Here is a 22,702-nt window from a genome sequence, read left to right as displayed (position 1 = left end):
TGGAAGAAAAAGTCACCAATCACTAGTAGGGATGGTCATGGGGCGGGTCTAGGGGCAGACCCGAACCCTTTTATTTTTTATAGATCCAGACTCAAATCTGCACTCTAAGGGTCCAAAATTTTTGGACCCAGACCCTACGGATCTAGGTACCTTGATGGGTCCTTAATGGATCGTATACAAAGCCTCTTTAGGACGGTGTGCTCACCTACTGGCTACTGCCAGCTATGTCAATGTCAAATAAATCATTTCCCTTTATTAATTTTATATGAAAAGAGCATCTGGATGTCTGTAAGCTAAAAAAATGCAAGTGGATGAGCCTTCGGGTTAAGAGTCTTCATTACAAGTGCAATAGTTAGGCTTTATAAATGTTAGGCATATTAAAACTATAGTTACGATAAATGCTCTCATGCCAAGGACACAAGTGTTTTATCACTAGAATTTTCCATGGACATCCTGTTCACAAATCACAAGTAATCCTGAAAAACATGGATATTTGATTACAAGTAATCTAGCTATAGTCTGCCAATGGTACAAGTGTACGGCTGCCATCTCACTTTCTAAACGGCTCGGAATTAAAAAGTTAGGGTTACCTGTGGAGGTCGACTGAAGTGGAGAAGAAGGACGGCGATGGCAATGGCTGGCGATGGAGGTGCTCGACAGAAATTGCAGAGGCGCAACACAGAGGAGTAGAGGATAAGAGGAGAAAGAAAAAAGTTACGGTTACTGCCTTACTGGATTGAGAATGAAAAGGCAATCAACTGATCAAGGCATTACATATTAATAATAAAAAAATTAATATTAGAATTTAGAAATCAGAAATTCATAATATAAAATTTAAAAGTTTAGGATCCGAGTCTTCACCATAAGACCCGGACCCGAACCCGTCAGATATTTTTGGATCCAGATTCGATGGGTCTCAAAAAATAAGACCCAGACCCTTAAAAAAGGGGCGGGTCCCACAGGATCCTAGACCCATGACCATCCTTAATCACTAGGCTAACCTATTATTCTCGAACGTTTGTCAACTATTATCCAATTGATAGTTAATAGCATCTAATTTGATATAAAAAATTTGTATTTTATTTTTATAAGATTTTTAAAAAGATAAAAAAAAATTTGTATTTTATGTTCATTGCATTAAGATATTTTCAAATTCAATTGAACAAGTAGAATTGAATAAAAATCAAATCTAATTAGTAGTCAATTGTTAACAAAAAAATATAATCTACTTAAAATCTGACTATTTTGTCCGCCCTCATGTTTGAGCCCAATTTGTATCCAAACAAATTGATGTTGATTTGGAAGTCAACATATAGGAAGACTTACCTAACTAATTAAGTGTAACACCTTCAAAATAGGTCGAACTTTTAACGACTAAAAAATAACTTAATAACTTTAAATCCACCAAAGGGTCTTACAACATAAGAAAAGACTGAAATGCAATCTATGTCCATATAAAATTCAAACAACTTAAGGTAAAATTTAAACTGAAATACGACTCTAATAAAAGTTATATTTCTAAGTGATCCTCACTCCACGATTCCCACGTAATCAATAACCTGCAACATAAAAATGCAAGAAAAACAAGGGAAAAACTCCCAAAATCAGAAAATTGAGTAATTCTAACTCCATCCCGTAAAACAATTAAGTATGAAAATGATTTAAGAAAATAAAGTATAATCAAATTGAAAATAATTTTAGAAAATAATAAATAGGTGAGTTTAAGAAAAAAACAATTTGTGATAACAATATATATAATATCACATAAACCAATTTATTAATTTGATATTTAATAATGACAAACAAATAATCAATTTTTAATTTGAGGGAACGAGAACGCCAGTAGGCCGAGGCTTTATCCCTATACCTACTTCATCAAGAGGTCGTCACCCCAAATAATTCAAGGCCAGCAGAGTAGTCTCAGGGAACCCTAGTGTGCACACCCCTTCTATTTGGATCACAATAAATAGAAAGAAGACCAAACATCGTATCAAGTATCAGAATAATATCTGTCGGCAGCTATACTAACCAAACAGGACAATCTGTTCATCACCCTTATACTTGGATCACAACAAATATAAGAGCTTCATTTCCCTCGTGTTACACTTTACGTGATTTAATATATTTTAATAATTAGTCGAGTGGACACAAACATATAATCAAACATACATTATACATTTTATTTTATGATCATAGGTTTTCCCAAGAAAAATACATCTCAAGAATATTCAATTGCAATATTAATATCATAATATTTTTCTCCCAAATTCAATCGCATTTAAAATCATTATCAAAATAATAATATAACTCTCATCAAAATAATATTATAAATATTTCTCTTTCAAACTAAATCGTATCAAATTTCGTTATCAAACTAATGATATAAATTTTATCAAAATAGTAATTATAAATTCAAGTTTGACAAAAATAATAGTAAATATAATTTGAGAATATATAGAACATAACATCATATAAAATAATGTCATATAAAATCATGCATTTTATTTAAACACATTAATTATCACTTAGCACATAATATTAATGGGATAGTCCTTATTAGATGGACACTGAGAATCACCTTGTCACGCGATCCTAGACAACGTACGCTCCTAATAATCTCTGTCTACGAATCCACTGTCTTTAATATCAAAATCCGCTCCTAATTTATAGTAGGTAAGTGAGGTTACTTATAAGGTTTAGAGGGAGAAGTGGGAAGTTATTTGTTAATGGGGAGTTTTTTTTTTTTTTTTTTAATTTCTAAAATTTATTTATTTATTATTATTATTTTTTTTAAAAAAAAAAACAGATGTTACATACACTCCCCTTAAAACAAAAGTTCGTCCTCGAACTTAAAGTTAACTACTGAAGTTTTAAAAGAATATTGGACGGTTTGATAGACTCGCATCATCCCCTATTTTAAAAAGTTTCGTCCTTGAAACTCGACGTACATGTTCGAAAAGTTCGGGGTATCGCTTTCTCATGTCAACTTCGCTTTCCCAGGTGGCTTCTTCGGTTTGTTGGTTCGTCCATAATATCTTGACCAACTTAATTCCTTGTTCCGGGTACATCTTGTTTTGGTATCAAGGATTTTTATTGGTTTTCTTCAAAAGTAAGGGTTTCATCAAGTTCAATGATTTCAGGTGTATGATATGGGAAGGGTCATGGACATATTTTCGGAGTTGGAATACATGGAAGACATTATGGACTTTGGCTGGGTTCATAGGTAGGGCTAATCTATAGGCTACTTTCTCATTTCGTTCCAATACTTCATAAGGACCTATAAAACGAGGACTCAATTTACCCTTCCTACCAAATCTCAAGACACCCTTGGTTGGCGACACTTTGAGCAAAACTTTTTCACCTACTTCAAACTCTAATGCCCTCCTCCTTTTGTCTGCATACGACTTCTGACGATCTTGCGCTCCCCTCATACGTTCTTGGATCATCCTTACCTTCTTTGTAGTCTCCTCAATCATGTCTGGTCCTAATCCCAACGACTCATTAACATCATTCCAACATATAGGACTCCTACACTTTCTCCCATATAGGGCTTCGTAAGGTGTCATTCCTATGCTAGAATGAAAACTATTAATTGTAAGAAAACTCTACATACGTCAAATTATCCTCCCAAGATCCACCAAAATCCATAACACATGCTCTTAGTAAATCCTCAAGAGTCTGAATCGTTCTCTCTGTTTGACCGTCTGTTGCTGGATGAAATGCAGTACTGAACTTTAGTATCGTGCCCACTGCTTCTTGTAGCATCTTCCAAAATTTGGACAGAAATCTCAAATCTCTATCCGATACAATGTCCTTAGGCACACCATGCAATCTCACTACCTCCTGAAAATACGTGTATGCCATCTGTTGCATTGTCCAAGTATTCTTCATCGCTATAAACCTTGTTGTTTTTGTTAAAATCGATCCATTATCACCCATATGGCATTCTTCCCTGTTTTTGACTTTGGCAATCCTACTACAAAGTCCATTGAAATCGACTCCCATTTCCATCCAGGTACTTCTAATAGTTGCAATTTTCCCCCCGACTTCATATGTTGAATTTTCACCTTCTGACACGTTAGACACTTCGCCATAAAGCCTGCAACTTCACGCTTCATGTTGGGCCACCAAAAGTTCTTCTTAAGATCCTTGTACATCTTATCACCACCAGGATGTAGTGAGTATGGGGAATTATGGGCTTCAGTCATAATCTTAGTCTTAAGCTCCTCGTCATGCGGTATGCACCATCTTCCTTTATACTTCATTACGCCATTTTTATCACTTTCAAAACTCAGGTGCTTGACCATTCTCCTTCAACTTCTTCAATTTAGTTAACCCGTTATCCGTAACTTGCTTCACTCTAATTTCCTCAAAAATATCGGATTCAATCGTCATTCCATTCAATTGAGTACCCACATATCCATACTCTACCACTTCTAAGTTCATCCTACAAATCTCTTCACACAACTCATCTGCTAAAATTAATGCATTCATTGTATGACTTGACTTCCTACTCAGAGCATCAGCTACTTTGTTTGCCTTTCCCTCACAATACTTCAAATCCAGATCATGATCCTTAATGAGGTCTAACCATCGTCTTTATCTCATATTCAACTCCTTTTGAGTGTACAAGAACCTCAAACTCTTGTGATCAGTATAAATCTTGCACTTTACTCCGAATAAATAATGTCACCAAATTTTCAATGCAAAAACTACAGCTCTCAATTCTAAGTTATGTGTGGGGTAAATCTTCTCATGCGGCTTAAGTTGTTGTGAAGCATATGCTACTACTTTCCCATCTTGCATCAATACACAACCTAGTCCATTCTTAGATGCATCTGTATAAACTTCATATTCTCCACTTTCATTCAGTAAGGTCAGCGCAGGAGCAGAAGCCTTGATTTCAACTTTTGAAATGCCATTTCACACTTCTCATCCCATTGAAACTTGGTGGTCTCCTTCATCAAACTAGTGATAGGTTGAGCGGTTCTCGAGAAATTTTTCACAAATCTCCTATAGTATCCGGCTAGACCTAAGAAACTTCTCACTTCTGTCACATTAGTGGGTGTAGGCTAGTTCATTACTGCTTGAACCTTCGAGGGATCTACCATTACTCCAACCTTTGTAATTACATGCCCCAAAAATGCTACTTTTTCCAACCAGAATTCACATTTTGAAAACTTGGCATACAACTTATTCTCTCTTAAAATCTCTAAAACTTTCATCAAATGAGCCTCATGCTCTTCTCGATTCATAGAGTAAACTAAAATATCATCAATAAAAATAACTACAAACTTATCCAAATAAGGCTGAAAAGTCCTATTCATAAGGTCCATAAAGACAGCAGGCGCATTAGTGAGTCCAAAGGGCATGATTGTGAACTCATAATGGCCATACCTCGTTCGAAAAGCTGTTTTGGCTATATCCTCTTCCGCAATTCGTGATTGATGATAACTTGATCTCAAATCAATCTTTGAAAATACTTCTGCACCCCTAAGTTGATCGAATAGATCCTCAATTATTCTTTACACGAGGGTGTATGATTTATTGAGGCACAATAACCGATGTTGCACCGCATCCAAGTGCACAGACCTTTTTCTACCTTGGCTTTTGTAAAAGCTGAGATAAGAACACCCTTCTCTGAAATTATAAGTGGTTTCGGACAATATTATTATTAAGGAATACTCCTAATTAACTAGTTAATTATTAAAAAATTTGAATTATATAGATAGTATTAAAAGAAAGAAAATTATTTAATGAAAGTGGTGGAAACTGGAAAGCATTCCGATATTGTAGTTTCTTGTACCGTTCAGAGCTCAAGCTCTTTCTTCATACCAGAGGATGAATCTGTCAAAGTGTCAATTAACATGAATCATTGTGTTATTGTGTATTAGTCTCTTGATTAAGGCTATGATGGAGGAGAAATGAGAATGCTACAAACTTATAACCCACCAACTAAAGAGTAATTAATGCAGCCTAAACTGCACTTCAAAAAAAAATGCAGCCTAAACTGATACACAAATTTCACTACCCTAATGTCATTGAGTGACTCAGTGAAACTCCCGACTAAGCGGGGTTTGTGAGGGTGGATGAATGTATCTTATTTCGTATTAACAGGTTTGTTCGTTTTCGATTGACCTATGATAGCAAACATGATTTAGAACTTCACACAAATAACTTCCAACCGATAAAAACTCTATCAGATCCTTACAAGAAGGAAGTTGGTGATTGGGTAACACTTACTGAAATTATCTTGAAATAAGTGAACTCTTGGATGAGATGGACTAGATAGTACTTAAATCGAACAAAAATGTTTTGTTTAGAAGGACAAGTTTGGGAGAGAAAGCTGTTTGTATTTATATTCATGAATTAACTGAATAATAAGATTTTGGGGATAAACCTAACTTTACTTGACATTCTCTCATAATCTTATCAGTTTACACATGGAAAATGAACAGCGCGCAGGTATTTAATTACTATTATGTTGACAAGCTGACATTCCAGTTTCCACCGCAATAAAAAAAAAAAAAAAGCTTTTCACTCACGCAACTGTCTTTAAACTAGACAAGTTAACTGCTACTAAAAAGCGGAGGCATTCATACATACTGGCAGACATTGGAACACTGCGTCTTTAGGTCTGTAATGGTAGACTAACTGTAGACAGGAAACTAAAATCTTGAATGACTAAAGAAATACGTTTATAAAAGTACTTGTGAAGTCTTACCACGAAGCTGGAACAAATGCATCTGATTAATATGTTAGCTGCTTCATCAGACACTTGAATAAGCTAGACTATCTATATACGCTTGAATTGATGGCTCTCTTCCAATGAAATCTAACAAACACTCAAGTGGATCTTTGGCTCCCCCTGGAGCTAGTACCTGCCAGATGGAGATGCGAAAGGAATGGGTTCAAACATAAACCCAAATTTCTAGGACAAATGAGCAGTATAAACGAACTGCACATGAATCATGTAAGATATGATTTGTGCTCCTTCCTAAAAGGAACACATAATGGCCATAAGCCTTTTAAAAATAAAAGATTAAAGTTTCTTCTACCTCAATTAATGAATTAAACTTCTTGACTCAAGTAATAAAAGGTGAAAAAATAGGCGTGGATTTGGTCATCAGGTTCTTTTGATGTGACCTGTTCTAGCAAACTGTCCAATGAGGCAAAGAAGGCAGCGCCCCCATGAGATGCATTTTGAACTAATAATGAGTATGATCACAAGAATCAATTCCACATCATATGCAAAACCTAACAGCAAACTGCATTCTATAACGAAGATCATGATGAATGGTGTGGGTGCCTACTTCAGTATGGTCTAGATCCACTGCTGATGCTAGTATGCATTTAAAATCCTAAACAAACAGCAGGTTAAACTTTATAGGGGTACTCTTATTTCTCTTTTATAACTGTCAATATAAAGACAAAAGGGCTGGAAGTTCGAGGGAAATGATAAAACAAAAGATCAGAATAAATACATGCCATCACGCATCTTTATGCACTCTTGGAATGAATGGTATATCATATATGGGACACTGGTTAAAGAGAGACCAGAATGACTGTCACGCATTCCTTTCAAATATTAGAAGGCATAAGATAAATTTCACCTTGTTGCGGAACTGCATGCCAATATGATGGTTGAGTCCACCGTCATGAAACTTGGAAGCAAATATATCAGCAGCAAACACCTAAAAACCATTGAAGTTGGAGGATAAGACCACTATTTTTTCGGGCAACAAAAGAAGCCAAATTTAAGATAAAATTAGATTGCTAATGACTGATCAATGCAATACAAATAATCACCAAGACAATTGATCATAATATATAGTAAGAAGAGATTGCTGGACACCTTGCTCCATATACGACTGTAGCAACTAGCTTCATAACCAATTGCTGAGTGTGGAAAACATGAAGCTGGGTTAGTACCTTCCAAGATTGGTAACCCCAACATCACCTGGAAAACGAAAGACAACTCAGCCAAAAATCCAATCTGAAAGGAGAACTAGTATATTATGCCAGTGTACCCATTTGTTTACCTTGGGATGAAGAAACTTGAACAGCTCGAGGAAGTCGACGTTATCAGTAGAATGTATTATTTGATCAAAAAGACCTAGAAAAGGGGTTTTAGGCTTTTAGTTATAATTTAACAGATTATTCATAAAGCACATACACATTGACAGGTCACCCGACAGTATTGTTGATTAGCCAAATGGTATTTTCTAAAAAGAACAGAAGATCATAACATCTCAAGGATCAAGATGAAAGCAGCATGAAATACGTTGAATCCTTCAATTCGAATACAATATGTACAGAATAACGTAAGCCCATTTAAGCAGCATAAATTTAGGCTTAGTTTTTAATATGCCCAAATTTACAGCAAAGTTAGTTCAATCTTCATACAAACTGTCACCATAGCACTATAAATATTTGTGCTCACTTCACCTTGACGATAACCACACCAATGACAAACTTTGGACCAACAATCAAACAGAAGACATACGTTCTTCTGGTAAGTGGTAAGTAAGCATCACATCACCAGGGTTTACGTTAGGAAATGTTCCTTAAACCTGAAATTACTTTACAGCACTAATGTCATGCATATTTCCTTCAACCGAAGGCAACAGAAATGTTCCAGAGATCAACATGCAGTAAACACGAAGCTGAGTATAAAAGTTAAAAAGAGTTGACAAATAGCAAAATGTCTTCATGTACAAAGAAATTATTTGATAATTCCAGGACATAGGAAGATTGCTTACAGTAAAGAATTTCCTGCCTCAACTTAAGAGCAGAAAATGAATATCGCCATTTCCTCAAAGAATTACAAACGTCATCCTTGATTGGCCTTGTGACATCCTATAAGGAGGACCATTATAATATATAGCATCAGCTTAACAAGTACTAAAAAACTATAGGAAACTGAAGAGCAAGTAGTATGAGAAAGAGTATCTAGCTGGACATTCTCAACTCAGTATGAATTACAAGATTAGATTTTCTTGTTATTCTCGGACAACAAATCAATAGCAAACATGCACCAATATGCCACTATCTATCTTTAATCTATATCAAACTGCAAGCTGCAAACTAGAAAATGGGAGAGTAGTATAAGCATAGATGAAGGCTGCCATTACCTGATAATAACCAGATATTAATTTCAAGATGCTGCTCTCGAAGCACCTATTCATATATTATAAAAGGAAACTATGTCAGCTCGGATGATTTCCAAAAGAATTTTCTTCCCAAAAAGGTGAAAAACTTTTACCAATTTTCAAAAACATGCCCAGGAATCTCAACAAAATCATGATCAACACGCAAGCCAGAGAACCGAGCAAGTGATGCACGATTACACAAAGCGTGGACCTGATAAATCATTACCAAGCCAAAGTCATTAACTGATGAGCACAATTTCAATTCAAGACAGGAAACATTATCTTTTTAAGTTTTATCCACCAAAGATTAAAAAAACTCGTGACTTGACACAAGCAAAGCATCACTTAGCAGCCAATACTTTCTTTCTTTTGTGCGTGTGTGTGCTGTGATGATTATAAGTTGTGGATGCTTGGTTGCATATACATATGGTTTTAAGGGTTATGGAGCATTTCAGTCTATTAGTATCAGTAGAAAAATTCAGTATTCATAATGAGATATGCCACTCCTTTTATTAGTGTGGACTCGCATGGAAAAAAATCGCGGTTGCGGATGCATTAGCGGAAACGGTCGCGGTGTCACGGAAAGCGGCTATAACGGAGAAATAACGCGAATTGCAGCTGATGCAGTGTGATTATTGAAAAAATATCACATAAGGGAAGTTTTGAACTTATAATTGCATTTTTGTTGTTGAACTACTATAATTATGCAATAATATGCAACAAGCTATTATAATTGCAATATTTGAGATTTTTATAGTGTATAATTAATAATTAATTTATTAGTTATTAGTTCATTATTTGGTTTATCAACTAAAATTATGAGTAACTATGATTGAAGTGATCGTAATAACTAAAGTTAAAGGGTATTAATGAAACTTTAACGAGAAGACATAACGTTGTAACGGTGAAATATCATTATAACTGTAAAATAACGGGCATTAAACGTTACGCAACGATCAACGCGGTGTTTTGACCATGAAATTTCATGCACCGCTATATAACGGGACTTAACATCGCGGAACTATCAAACAGGTTATATAAGGGGGTAACGTAACGTAACAGGGAAGTTTCTATTACATAGAGTGAGGACATCTCATAATTTAAAGCACTAGAGAGCATGAAGAACAACCATAATGCCTATTAAGAAAGGGCTTATGAGGCTGTGACGCCGTGTTAGAGTGTGGACAGTGATGCTCACAAAAGAGAGGGAACGTGAAGCGAGGATAAGGGGAAGGAAGGTGGGCTTGTGTCTTCCAAACCATGTCTTTCCTAAAAAGGGAAAGAATTTGCAACCATCAATTTCCTTCCCTTCCCTTCTCTTCCTTCTTATCCAAGCACATAAATAGTGAGGGTCAGCAAAGTGTTAGAAGAGTTTTAAATAAATAGCTATATTGGGGTATAGTCAGATTCACATTATTAGTCAGTAGGATGCCACTTGTAGAACATGAGAATCAGTTAGAAGAGAAAGGAGTTGGAATGACTACTCAATAATACAAAAGTAAAGAGAAAAGAAATCAGCTGATGGATTTTTTCTTTTGTGAGTTTTTGGATTCTCACTTGAATGCTCAAATCTTGGGTCTATCTTGTACTTGCAATATAGTCCAAGAACTATCAATATCAATATTGAATGTCATCTTCGCTCTTATTTTATACTCTTGTTTTCAAGTCGATAACAGTCTTTATAATATATTCAACTTTCAACAAGAGTACAGAAGGCGATTACTGATTTGCATTTGACATCATCTGAAAGAAGAATACCATAGGCTTCTAACAATATAATATCTAAGCCTGACAAATAAGGAGCTTCGAGTACTACAGAAAAGTACAAAAAGACGAGTTTTTGTTTTCATTTACTGGCTAAGACAGGGATATCATTCAGAATAGATCACAGAAGGGAATTCCAGATGGAAGCACATAAAACATGCAGTCAAAAACAAAAGTTTTGATTTTGAAAACACAACATTCCAAACTTACCACATGGCCAAATTCATGGAAAAGACTAACAACTTCAGAAAACCGTAATAATGCTGGAGTGTTACCATCTTCTATCAAGAATTCGCACATTAGTAAAACAACTGGAACCTAGAAAGACAAAGATGACATACAATTGTATCAAAGGTTAGATTCAGAAAGTAGTGTTAAATAAACATTAACAAAAATATAAACTCTGTTTATCACCTGTCTATCAGCATTTGTAGATAATGAGCCATTTTGAAGAGGCAAAACACAAGTTTGACCGTATTTTCCGTCCCTAAGTTAGCCATACTTTTGTCAGAAAATTTAGCAAGGAACAATAGTATTAAAATAAACATAAAGAGCATTAACAGCCAGACCTGAAGAAGAGATCAAGGTAAGCGTAGCCCATGAGATAACTAGTACCCAAATCAAAGACAGAGAAAACTCGTACATCCTCATGCCACACCTCCGCACTGACAATTTCCTCAAATTTCAAACCTGCATTAAGTGTCGAATATAAGACACATGATTATAATGGAACAAAAAGACCTTTTAAAATTCCAATAACAGATAGTAATCATTACCAAAGAGGTCTTGTAGTATTTTGAAAATTCCTTGCAGAACCAAGCTAAGAGGAAAATAATCTTTAAGTGCTCTAAAGTCCAGATGGAATCTATCTTCTTCAAACTTTTTCACATAATAGAGCAGGTCTTCTATTCCAAACAGATTACTCCCTTCCTCTTTTAACTGTACTCAAAGATTTAAGGGTAAACTAATACAGAGAAGATCTGTCACTGAACACTATGCTCTATTTTCCAAGACTAACCTTTAACTCCTTCAACCCAGCCAGTTCTTTAGCCGCCAAGTCAGTCAAGCTTGTGGATAAGTCCTCCAAGAATTCAAACACCTGAAGAAAAGAGTAGTACAATATCATAATACAAGTTTACTTTTACAAAATATTCCACCAATTAATAGAAGCTCAATGCTTATATTATTACAAACCTTAGCAGATGTCTTAGCCATCCTAGAACCAACAGCAAATTCTGCATAATTATCATAACCAAGCAACCTAGCAAATTTATGGCGCAACTGAACCTGAAACAATGGACAAAGTTTCAGTTGGCATTGTATAACCATCACTAGAGTCATGTGCCACATGGATTTATTAATTAGAAACTTACTAACTATTTTTTGGCTTCTTCATTCGCACTTACCAATGTTTCTAACACAGGGACATTCACTTCTTTACACCTTTGACCATATCCAACAGCAATTCTCCTTCGAGTTGCTCCAACCTTCACGCGTTTTAGAGACAGAAAAGTCAAGTTGAATCTAAGAAAATCACATTTACAATCTAAAAAATTGTCTCATTCATTTCAAATGAGGAGCACCAGCTTTGGTTGATGAACAAGCCACTGAACCCAAAATTAACTCTTGGCATCGCACAATTGGCACAATGGACCATATGTCTATTACAGCTGTGCGCCTGTGCCATCTCATATCTTTTCCAAACAAGGAGCAGATAGGGTGTAGCACCCTAAACAAACACATTGACTTAAAGTAGTTAAGCCAATATATCTTCAAGCTTTTTGAATTGGCAAAAATCATAGAAATGCACATTAAAAACATTAACCCACACACGATTTTACCACTTCACCTCCTAAATATTGAAAAAATCAGGTAACTAAAGAGGGATCAACAATTAAAGGAAAATATATAGCTTGAAGGTCAGTTAGTCACAAAACAGTTAACTAGGTTTCAATCTCTTCGAGTATCAAATATTTTTCTCACTGGATTATTACGACAGGATTAAGAAAAAGAAATGGGGTTTTTAGTTAATTTTGTTAATGTAGCCAACCCCATATTGTAGGGATTAAGATTGGTTTTGGTGTTGTATTACAATTTACAAACCCTCTTGGCGTTGTAAACTTGTGTTATTAACACTATGCCTAGTGCAAAATGCCTATATAAAAAGCTTCTTGTATGGAGATGACCCTTATACTCTAACAGCAACCAGGACCCATAGTCAAATTCTAGGAATTATTTTACTATAAAAGGAAAATTACTTCTAGTTTGTCAACTGTTTTTAGTGAAAATTTTTAGCTTAAGCTTTTTCATGTGACTCAGTGAGATTACTTTATTAGTATAGATTGGTGCACACTTTTGATCACTCGCCTCTAGTTGGATTGGGATCCAAATAATTTTCAAGGTATTTTGACGCAGACAAGGAGACATGTTCATGGGTTGTCTATTGGAGTAGTTTAATTAGTCATAGCTAAATTTTAGTAGATTCCATATTAGTAGTTCTTATTTATGTTGAGTAATTAAATTCCAACAGTTTTGACTACATCCTTAAGATGATAGATTTTACGTAGAACTGTTGAATAAATAAACGTAAATGCGTAATAATGGGCCATTCATCGTGTGTGATGTACATTATGTTCCAACTTGTGAGTCGTTAGAAGCCTAGTTACATAAGGAGTCTGAGCCTCGCTAGGCAAAAAATTAGTTCATGGTGAAAATGTAACATAAAAAGAGTTCTACATGCATAAGTCTTCAAGCAACCTTACTTGAAGACAAGCACATGAAGTGTTCAAGGAGTCTCTTCCAGCATCTATACGAAAAGGCTATACGTTCAAGATTCCTTGCGGACGAAGACCAAGCCTAGAGTCCAATGACTGGCGTGTGAAGAACTTTGAGTCCTAACCAACTCTACTAGCATATGTTCTAGCTTTTACTTTATGATATCTTTTATCTTATTTTTTAGTATTCCTTTTCTTTTAAAGTTTCTATTTTTTGGCTAATGATTATTGGTTGTTGGCTAGTTCACTTATCTAGTTTAACTTGATGGAAGGATTGGTTATTTTATTGGATTTTAAGTTAGCTCAATAAGTGTGTTGTTTATAGAGATGTTTTAATTGTATTTAGTATTAGTTGTTAGCTAATCACTAGAGAAAAATAGGCCAAAAAAAATACCAATGAAAAAAGTTGCTTACAAGAGCTTTTTCTTTTTGGCTTAAAACAAGCTTTTCAGCTAGCTTAAAGTCATTTACCAAATATGTTTTTAGTTGTTTGACCAACCAACAAGTCAAAAGTCAGCCCAAAAAACAACCAAAAAGCTATTACCAAACAAGGCTTTTTCTTTAATAAGCTTCATTTTTATATAATTTTATCTTAATATTATTTGAATAGTAAGTTGCTTATCAATTAATGGGTAGAGATGATTGAGTTAAACTCAATTTGTGGGTACTTCAAACTTAAAAGGTTCAAACTAATTCATGATTTGTTTTTAAGAGAGATAGTTAAGATACGTGTGGCTTTAAGGGAATTTCAACATCTTCATCATAAACCACATCTATTGTGTATCGTCATCCTATTATTGGACTAAGATGTACATATATAATCATTGTTTAATTAATGAGGGAGTTCAAAAAAAATTCCATGAACTCCACGGCCACGCACATAATTTCAAAAATTATGGCAATATTGATGAAGACAATAAAGACTTAGTTGAATTTGTTAGTGTTAAATGTAAACTAAAATGGAATTTTCATTGGTACTTATGCAACTAAGCTTAATTGAATTTGTTAATGCTGACCTGAAATTAAGTTTAGAGAATAGACTCAAGTTCCATTCTATTCCTTTTTGATAAGATAAATCATGCAAGTCGAATAGCCAATCTAATGTGAGAGCATATCCTTTAAAATAGGGTCATATAAAAGCATATACAAAAATATAAAAAAAGAGGTAACAAGTTGTCCTCATGAGCCTATAGTCTCCAACACACATTGTTTGAATAGTGGGCCTAGTGAGTCTCATATGAGATAGAATTCACCATAATAGGTCCTCATATTTTTCCAATTGGTTGTCTAGGATACTAATGTGACTCAGGGTTACTTACACCCCCCTTGCAACACGTGTACACTAGAAGAAATAAGCATGTGACTTATTTAGGGCAGTTTGATCTTAGTCTACTAAATTTGTCAATTGTATATACATAGCTAGGATATGGTGCTAGGGGGGTTGATCAAGATATATTTTCAAGTATTGTTTAGGAGTTTAGAAGCCACTTAAAGACTTCTATCAGCTAATAATTCTCCATTTTCTTACCTTTCTCCTCTCTTTCGTGGGTTGTTGTGTTCTGTGATGACTCAAGTCAAGGGGTCCAAGGGCATTATTGACATTTCACATTTAATTAGTCTTTATATTTTGTAATTAGATTAGTTGTTATATTTTAGTAGTCTCTTGGGGCTTAGGTTATATATAGAGCCACCCTTGTAATAATGAATTAGCTTTGGATTAGTGATTAATAAAGGAAGTGTCCTTTTTGGGAGTTAGTGGGCAAACTCGAAGTGTCCATACTATCGGTTTCGGTAACGGGTTCGGCTGGTCTGTTACCTGTTCTTGTTTCCCATCTGTTGTAGGAACCTACAAGCAACAACAGCAGATTCTGGGCAGCATATCAGAATCTATTCCTACCCAATTCCTTATTTCTTAAAACCTTAGCTCGAGTATAGCTTGAAGGCTTGCTACCAATTTTAGAACCATGTTTCTTTAATAGACAAGAGGTAATAAACTAGAGGTCTAGTGGTCTACTGTTTAATAGTGAACCTAATAAAACTTCAAAACAATCCATAAAGTTCATCCTATGAAGCATCAGACTTTTCAACAAGCTAAAAAAAAGTTCCCATACATCAGAATTCCCCATTAATATTCAAGACTTATTGCATGAAGCTGACGATGAGATTTTAATTGTATTTCAATAACGTTTGAAATGTAAAAGCTTCATGATGGGCACTACACTACTTTTCATTAGCAACAACTTTGAAGTTAAATTGCCTCGACTCACCAACGTTTCCGCTTTTCCTTTTTGCAAGTAACAAATATGTGATGGACAGATAGTCATATACCACAATTAATATGCACAGTATATAAACTAATGTATTTTTTACAGAACATTATAGAAAGTAGCCGACCCAATCTTTTTGAATTAAGGCTGTAGCACTTGTTGTGATGTAATTTCTAGATTAGGAGACAGCTAGCAGCCTGGCCTAAAAAAGAAATATAGTAGCAAACTTCTTTGCCTTGATGTGCTAAATTTTTCATTCTCTTTTCTTCTCTATGTCTCTTAATAGCTTCTTAGATACTTATTCAAACTGCTATATTTACATTTCCATCGGTGCTGAGTCTAACTGATATGTCACAAAACATAAAAGGTTGTCATTGAGTTAAAATACTATCCAAAAATGCTTCGAGTTTTATCTCAAGACAACCAATAGAAAATACAAAATCTAATTTCACACAAGTTCTACAATTACAGAATATTACATCTCCGCCTTCCACTAAAGTGGCATCCATATAAGTGACAAGTTGCACAACAAATAAAGACAAAAATATAAGGATAAAAATTAAAATAAAAAGAAGCCACAGTGAAAAATTAAAGACAACTTGCAAACAAAGCTAATCATTGCATAAGATAAGAAAAGAAAACATACCTTACAAAGCTCCAAAATTGGCAAAACGTGATTACTTTTCAAGGTAACCTTTATTTTTTCATCATTATCTCTATCGAAAACCTGCACATTAAGAATTAAAGCTAAAACAGAAGACAAAAAAATTCAAATTGAGTAATATTTGATCAAAAAGTATACTCAACTTATTTGTATGTCATTTAAACAAATATCAAAGCAAAGGTGGGCTAACAGATAAGGGCAACTTCGCCTCATTATCCATTGTTTGGAACCACAACACAAGCTTATTTAACAATTAAAATGTTAGATTGAACTACATGAAAATCGCTTATTGGCTTTGGAACTGAAAGTCAAGATAAATTGAGAAGTTGGGCAACACTTTGCTTTGATATTAAGACCTAAAAACAAGAGTATGAGAATTTTGGCAACACTTTATCAACCAGAAGCATGTGCCATGTAGCATTTCCATGATTCACCAACAAGAGCGAATCAGATGAGGCTCTGGTTTAAGAAGACACAGTTATTACAAATAACCTGAATGAGTTCCGAGGGCAACCCTTCTAGCTCTGATTCGGTAAATAGAAGGAAAGTACAGTCATTGTTGATATTCTGGACATATTGCATGCTTAATTCATCTATCTGAGCCAGCAAACGCTGAACTTCTTCTTTCTTTGTTGAAGTAAGGTTCAATCCATTTTGTTCAAAATCTCTCACCTGTCACTGGAAAAGCAACCATCAATATTCAACGCATATTAAAAGAAATAGATTACAATTTATTTAAATTATGTACCAGCATTTTCAAGTGGACCGTTGCCAATTTAAACAGCAAAAGTATTAAATTCGACAGGGAAATGGTAAGTGATAATTAGAAAGGAAATAAAGGAGGAAAGAAAGTAAAAAAAAAAAAAAAAAAAAAAAATCATAATTCCTTCAAAGCCATTATAAAAAAATCATTTGATAAAAAGAAATGTGTCGCTGAATGGGGATTTTTCCTATCTTGTGAATCAAAAATACTCCAAAATATAGATTTTCCATATTCTACAAGATTGCATATTATGCTCAAAAGTTTTTAATAATAAAATAAGAAAAGGATGCTCCAAAGTCCAAAGTCAAGTCTTGGTCGAATCACTATAAACATAACCAGATCTTCCTAAACAGTAAATTCATGTTTCACATAAGATTAAATTCATTAAATGCCATAAGATCCGAAATAATGTCTCCTCAATGTTTTTCTTCCTCTGTTGGTTCAATAAATACTCGAGGTAGCAGATAATGTAATTTTTTTACAAAACTAAATTCCATTTCAGGAAAACCCAAAGTGCAGCTTATTGCATGCTAGGCAAAGAAAATCATCAACCATACAACAATGAGCAACTCCCTCCATTTCCAAATAATGTTAAGACAACCTGTGGCATGGAAAGTGAGGACAAGGAGATATTGGGGAAACATTTAAAGGTAAAGGGAGTAGAAGAACAATTTACTATAAGAGAATAAAGGTGTAAGTCTAAACAACAATTGGAAAAGAACTAAAAACTGAAAGGGAAACTATGGAAACAATACTCAAAAGATACATGATGCATGACCCATGTCAAACAAACAACTCTTGCAAATAGTAAACTTGGTGTTACAATTAGTATGAAAATTCAACAATTTATAATCATTTCAATGCAAAAGTAAAATAATTATGAAAGCTAAGCGCAACCAAGAAGTGCAAAAAGAAACATTTAGAAACTCAACGCACACTTATCATGCATGAAGTAAATATATATTAAACACTAATGGCACGAGGACACGCTAAACTCCCCTTATACATTATGATATGCAATTAGAAGTAAAAACCATCAAAACAATATTATAGCAGGCGGAGGATGGTAATAAAGTATACTGGTTCTCCTTACAATAAACAGGCATCTAGTCAATATACCTCAACAAAGCTTAACTAGCTAACTTTGTATGTTATATGTAAGCACCTAGAAGAGTTTTGAAAAGTCCAGATAGGGCAAATATCAACCCCTCCCACAGTCCCTACTTCAAGAATAGAAATATCCAAATCCCAATACTCCATGTCGCTGCCATACCTCTTAATCAGCCACAACTGACTACCAAGAAAAACAGATCATAGCCTAATATAATATAATTAAAGTTCTTTATTTACCAGTGACTGAACATATGACTTGGTATCTGCATTTATCCATTCTTCCCTAGCAGCAAACGCTTTTACAACACGATACACGTCCTCACGCTTTCTGTAGAGTTCACATGAGATAGTTTGTCAGTTATTAATTCAGTAATAAGACAAACAATTGGCTTTCACATCAAAAAAAAATTATGAATGTGTGAGTTTTCTTTGTCAAATACCAATTCTTCTGTCTACAAGATCTTGCAACAAAATGTGAGATTGTGTGTATCCATAGAAATACCACTCCATCACCTAAAACCTTTTTCTCTTCATTGGTTTTATCATCTATTGCCAACTAGGGATGATCATTTGAATATTAACAAAATATTAGTGAAGAAAAATATATCCACCGTGGATAATAATAGATACACAAAATCTTGAACATTCAAAAGGAACATTCTTGATAAAAAATTATGCAGAATCATAATTATTCATCGCATATATGACCTCACAACCAGCAAGCCATGAGCTTTTGTGGTTATAGAAAAATAGAAATGATAATCCAAGTTTGATAAACCATTGTTGTTGATACTAAATTAATTCAATTTCTTAAAATTCTTTGTCTTGTCTTTCCCCTCCCTCAAAAAAAATTGAAAAAAAAAAAGGTAGTTTAGACACTCCAGATTCAATCCACAAACATGACTGAAAATGAAACACCTATTTCAACGGTGATTCAATTATAAGATCCATGCACTTTACAAGATCTGTCACTTGTCAACTAGTACACATCCAAGATTTAAACATGGGAGATGGATAGAAGACAACACCTGCAAGATCCAATATACAAATTTATTTTCTGTTCGGCTTCAGCACTAGCTTGGCGTACATCCTCTGATGTCGACACCAACCTTGGGAAAACACAAGACTGGACCAGCGGAAATTGGCGTGCCTCTAGTTCTGCTAACATCATGATATCTTGATATTTAACCTAATGATGGACAGAACCAGAACAGAAAAGGTTTTAGCTGTTGAATTAAAAAGTTGCATCCATGCTTATAATAATCAAAAAGGCAGGTGCTTAACCCAGAAAGAATTCATAACAGTAATCCACTACACAAAGGCCCGTAACCCCATACAACACAACAACATGCCATGATGGCATTTACCCCAATGCCAAGTGGCTCCCACCTAGTCGAATTTAGAGAAGTTGGATAAATGCAACCATACACTTGTTCTAGTTGACAATCGATTGCAAATATCACCTATAATTTCACATAAATAAGAAGTATGATGAGCCATTTTCCTATCCAATACACACAAAAAAATTCACATAAGAATATCCACTACATAAAGTGGGCCATAATCACATATGATAAACATGTATCATTGCTTGTTTGCACTTACATGCATATAGAGTAGAGCTTAAGCAACTAAGATACCACATCACACCTATGATATGTGGATGTGGAAGGAGAGAAATTTACCAAATTAAGGGGCATACCATAAACTGTCAGCACACAATGAAAATGATCGGTATCATTGCCAGATGAAGGACAAGCTCTATGTATAAACATTCATGCCTAAACACAACATCTATGTATACACATTCAAAATTTAAGTTCCATTTCAAATATCTTACCAAGCTTTCTTCTTTTGACATTGCAAACTATCATGCAAGCATTCAATTAATAAGCCATCCTAAAAAAAACATTAATTTTTAAACAAATAAAGCAACATTTGCGATCACCAGCTAGATAGAAACATTCATTGTAAGAAAAAATCAAAACTACCATAGTATACAATAAATTTCAATTTACAAGCACCATGAACCCTAGTAAAAGCTTTCACTTCAGCTTAATCACCTTGTCAACATGAACAGAAGCAACAGCATCATGAACCGCCTTCGATTCCTCAATAATCCGGTCAGCCAATTTCCTAATTTCATTTCCCGACAAATTAACCCTCACAATCGAACCAGCAAGATCTTCACACCTCAAAACAAACAACAAATAAAAATCCTCCACCATAAATCAATGTAACAACAAGAAAATCCAAAATAAATTCAACCAACTACCAAAAAAAACACCTTTAGTTTCACGGCGATGCTTGAAGGATTTGAAAGCGTTAAAAGCGAAATTGAGAGCAACGGCCAGAAGGGCAGCAGCTCCTGTAAAGACGATAACCATCTTCTTATTACTCCCGCCATTTATACCTCTGTGGCTTTGGCGGTCGTCTTCTTCTCTCTCCATTGTCAAATTTTATCTCTCCTTCGAGTCCAGTGTGACTGTACGGAGAAACAGTAAGTAAGCAATTTTGGGAGGGAAATTTGCTGTGTTTTGATGGGCCCAAGTTTTTTGGGATGGGCCGATTCATGAAAATTTAGAAAATTTGAAAAAAACAAGACAATTGAACAACTTTTTTCTCAAAATAAGCTCCGTCAAAATTTAATTTCCAAAATAAGCATCCGTACATCCAAACCACTGGTTTGGTATAAATCGCTGTTAATAACAGCGAAAGAAGAAAAAAATAAATAAATAAATAAAAGGCTAAAGTCGCTGTTAGTAGCAGCGACTCATGTGTGATAACTTTTTTTTTTGGGTACGAATTAAACTAGTCGTTGTTAATTAGAAAAATAGCCGTTACGAATTTGAAAATAGCTATTGTAATGATGTTATATAAATAACTCCATCATTTTCCTACTTCATTATATCCAATCTACATCAATCTTATTCTATTGAATCAATTTTTAAAGGTAACATAAGGTATTATGTTAGTCTTACTCTCAATTTATAAATGTTAATATTATTTTTGAAAGTTTACTTACGGTACTATATTATATGTGTTTCGTAGATGTCAAAGGAGCATTGTATTGAAGAGCTTTGTGATTGTGGTTATGAAGTTGAGATTAATACAAATTGGAGCGACTTCGATACAGGGCGTGATTTTGTTGCTTGCCCTTTCTACTTGGTTGAAGGACTAGGATGCACATACTTTAGATGGATTGCTTCGGAGGGTACCAAATGGCAGAGAGACTTAATAATACGGCTTGAAAAGGAAAAACAAGAGCTTAAAGATGAGGTTTTTAATCTAAAGAGACAAATAGATGATATGGCACATAGGAAGGAAGAGACTGAAAAGATTATGAGAAACTTTAAGAAGCAATCTTAGTTAGCAAAAGTAGTTTAACTTAACGAATGTACTATGTAATTTGATATGGATTCGTTGAACATGAATGATATTGTGTTGAATTTTCGAGAGCATTTTCCCTATTTGAATATGATTGTCTCTTTGTTTTTTATTAAATCACTAGTGGAAAAAACCTCATTTGCTGCGTTTTTTTAGCCATTATTTGCTGTGGTTTTGGCCCCCAGCAATAGTGATAGCACCAAATGTCCTACTTTAAATGCTGCGGTTCAAAACCGCAGCAAATAATGAGGATTATCTGCTGCGGTCATGGGCATAAACCGCAGCAAATAAGGAGGATTATTTGCTGCGGTCAGAGGCAAAACCGCAGCAAATAATTGGGGCATTATTTGCTGCGGTTTTGCCCCTAACCGCAGCAAATACCTCTATTTTTTTTTTCTTTTTTCGTTTTATCCTTATAATAATGCAATAATAATACAATGTAATAACAGTGATTAATCCAATGATAATCACAGATAATCAACATTAATCTCTTTGTAATAATAAACTCTCGCTCGTATATATAATATAATATTATGTACGTACATATATATATATATATATATATATACACATTAAAGTATAAAAAATAATCTATACTAATTACAATTTATCAAGGACAAATATTAGCAAGATACGCGGCAATCTTGTCTTTTAATTCGCGCATCTCTTCACTTCTCAAAGGGCGTGCTTCCCTCGGAATGTCGTTTAAAACCTATATATAATATTAAAATAAAAGATTAATATAAAAACATTAGATTTTACCAATAAAATATTTAATTAAGAACGTAACAAATACTTACGGCATCTATATTTTCGAC

The 22,702-nt window shown here is 34.4% G+C and overlaps 1 protein-coding gene across 1 annotated transcript; it reads right to left on the bottom strand.

Moving 5' to 3' along the window:
• Positions 1 to 1,365: 1,365 nt before the first annotated feature.
• LOC130809249 (probable thimet oligopeptidase) lies at positions 1,366 to 20,983 on the bottom strand. The gene is made up of 21 exons (XM_057674937.1): positions 20,785 to 20,983; positions 20,561 to 20,682; positions 19,526 to 19,686; positions 18,735 to 18,825; positions 17,114 to 17,293; positions 16,604 to 16,684; positions 12,323 to 12,403; positions 12,111 to 12,203; positions 11,935 to 12,015; positions 11,693 to 11,855; positions 11,486 to 11,606; positions 11,331 to 11,403; positions 11,127 to 11,234; positions 9,266 to 9,363; positions 9,135 to 9,180; positions 8,763 to 8,859; positions 8,043 to 8,116; positions 7,856 to 7,960; positions 7,614 to 7,694; positions 6,725 to 6,881; positions 1,366 to 1,559 (listed from the first exon to the last, which is right to left on the bottom strand). The coding sequence occupies exons 1-20, from the start codon at positions 20,945 to 20,947 to the stop codon at positions 6,771 to 6,773; spliced, it is 2,130 nt and encodes a 709-aa protein (XP_057530920.1). The 5' UTR covers positions 20,948 to 20,983; the 3' UTR covers positions 1,366 to 1,559; positions 6,725 to 6,770.
• Positions 20,984 to 22,702: the final 1,719 nt, after the last annotated feature.

This window comes from Amaranthus tricolor, chromosome 3, assembly GCF_026212465.1.
Source record: "Amaranthus tricolor cultivar Red isolate AtriRed21 chromosome 3, ASM2621246v1, whole genome shotgun sequence".
NCBI lineage: Eukaryota > Viridiplantae > Streptophyta > Magnoliopsida > Caryophyllales > Amaranthaceae > Amaranthus > Amaranthus tricolor.
This window is presented reverse-complemented; position numbering and strand designations above follow the sequence as displayed.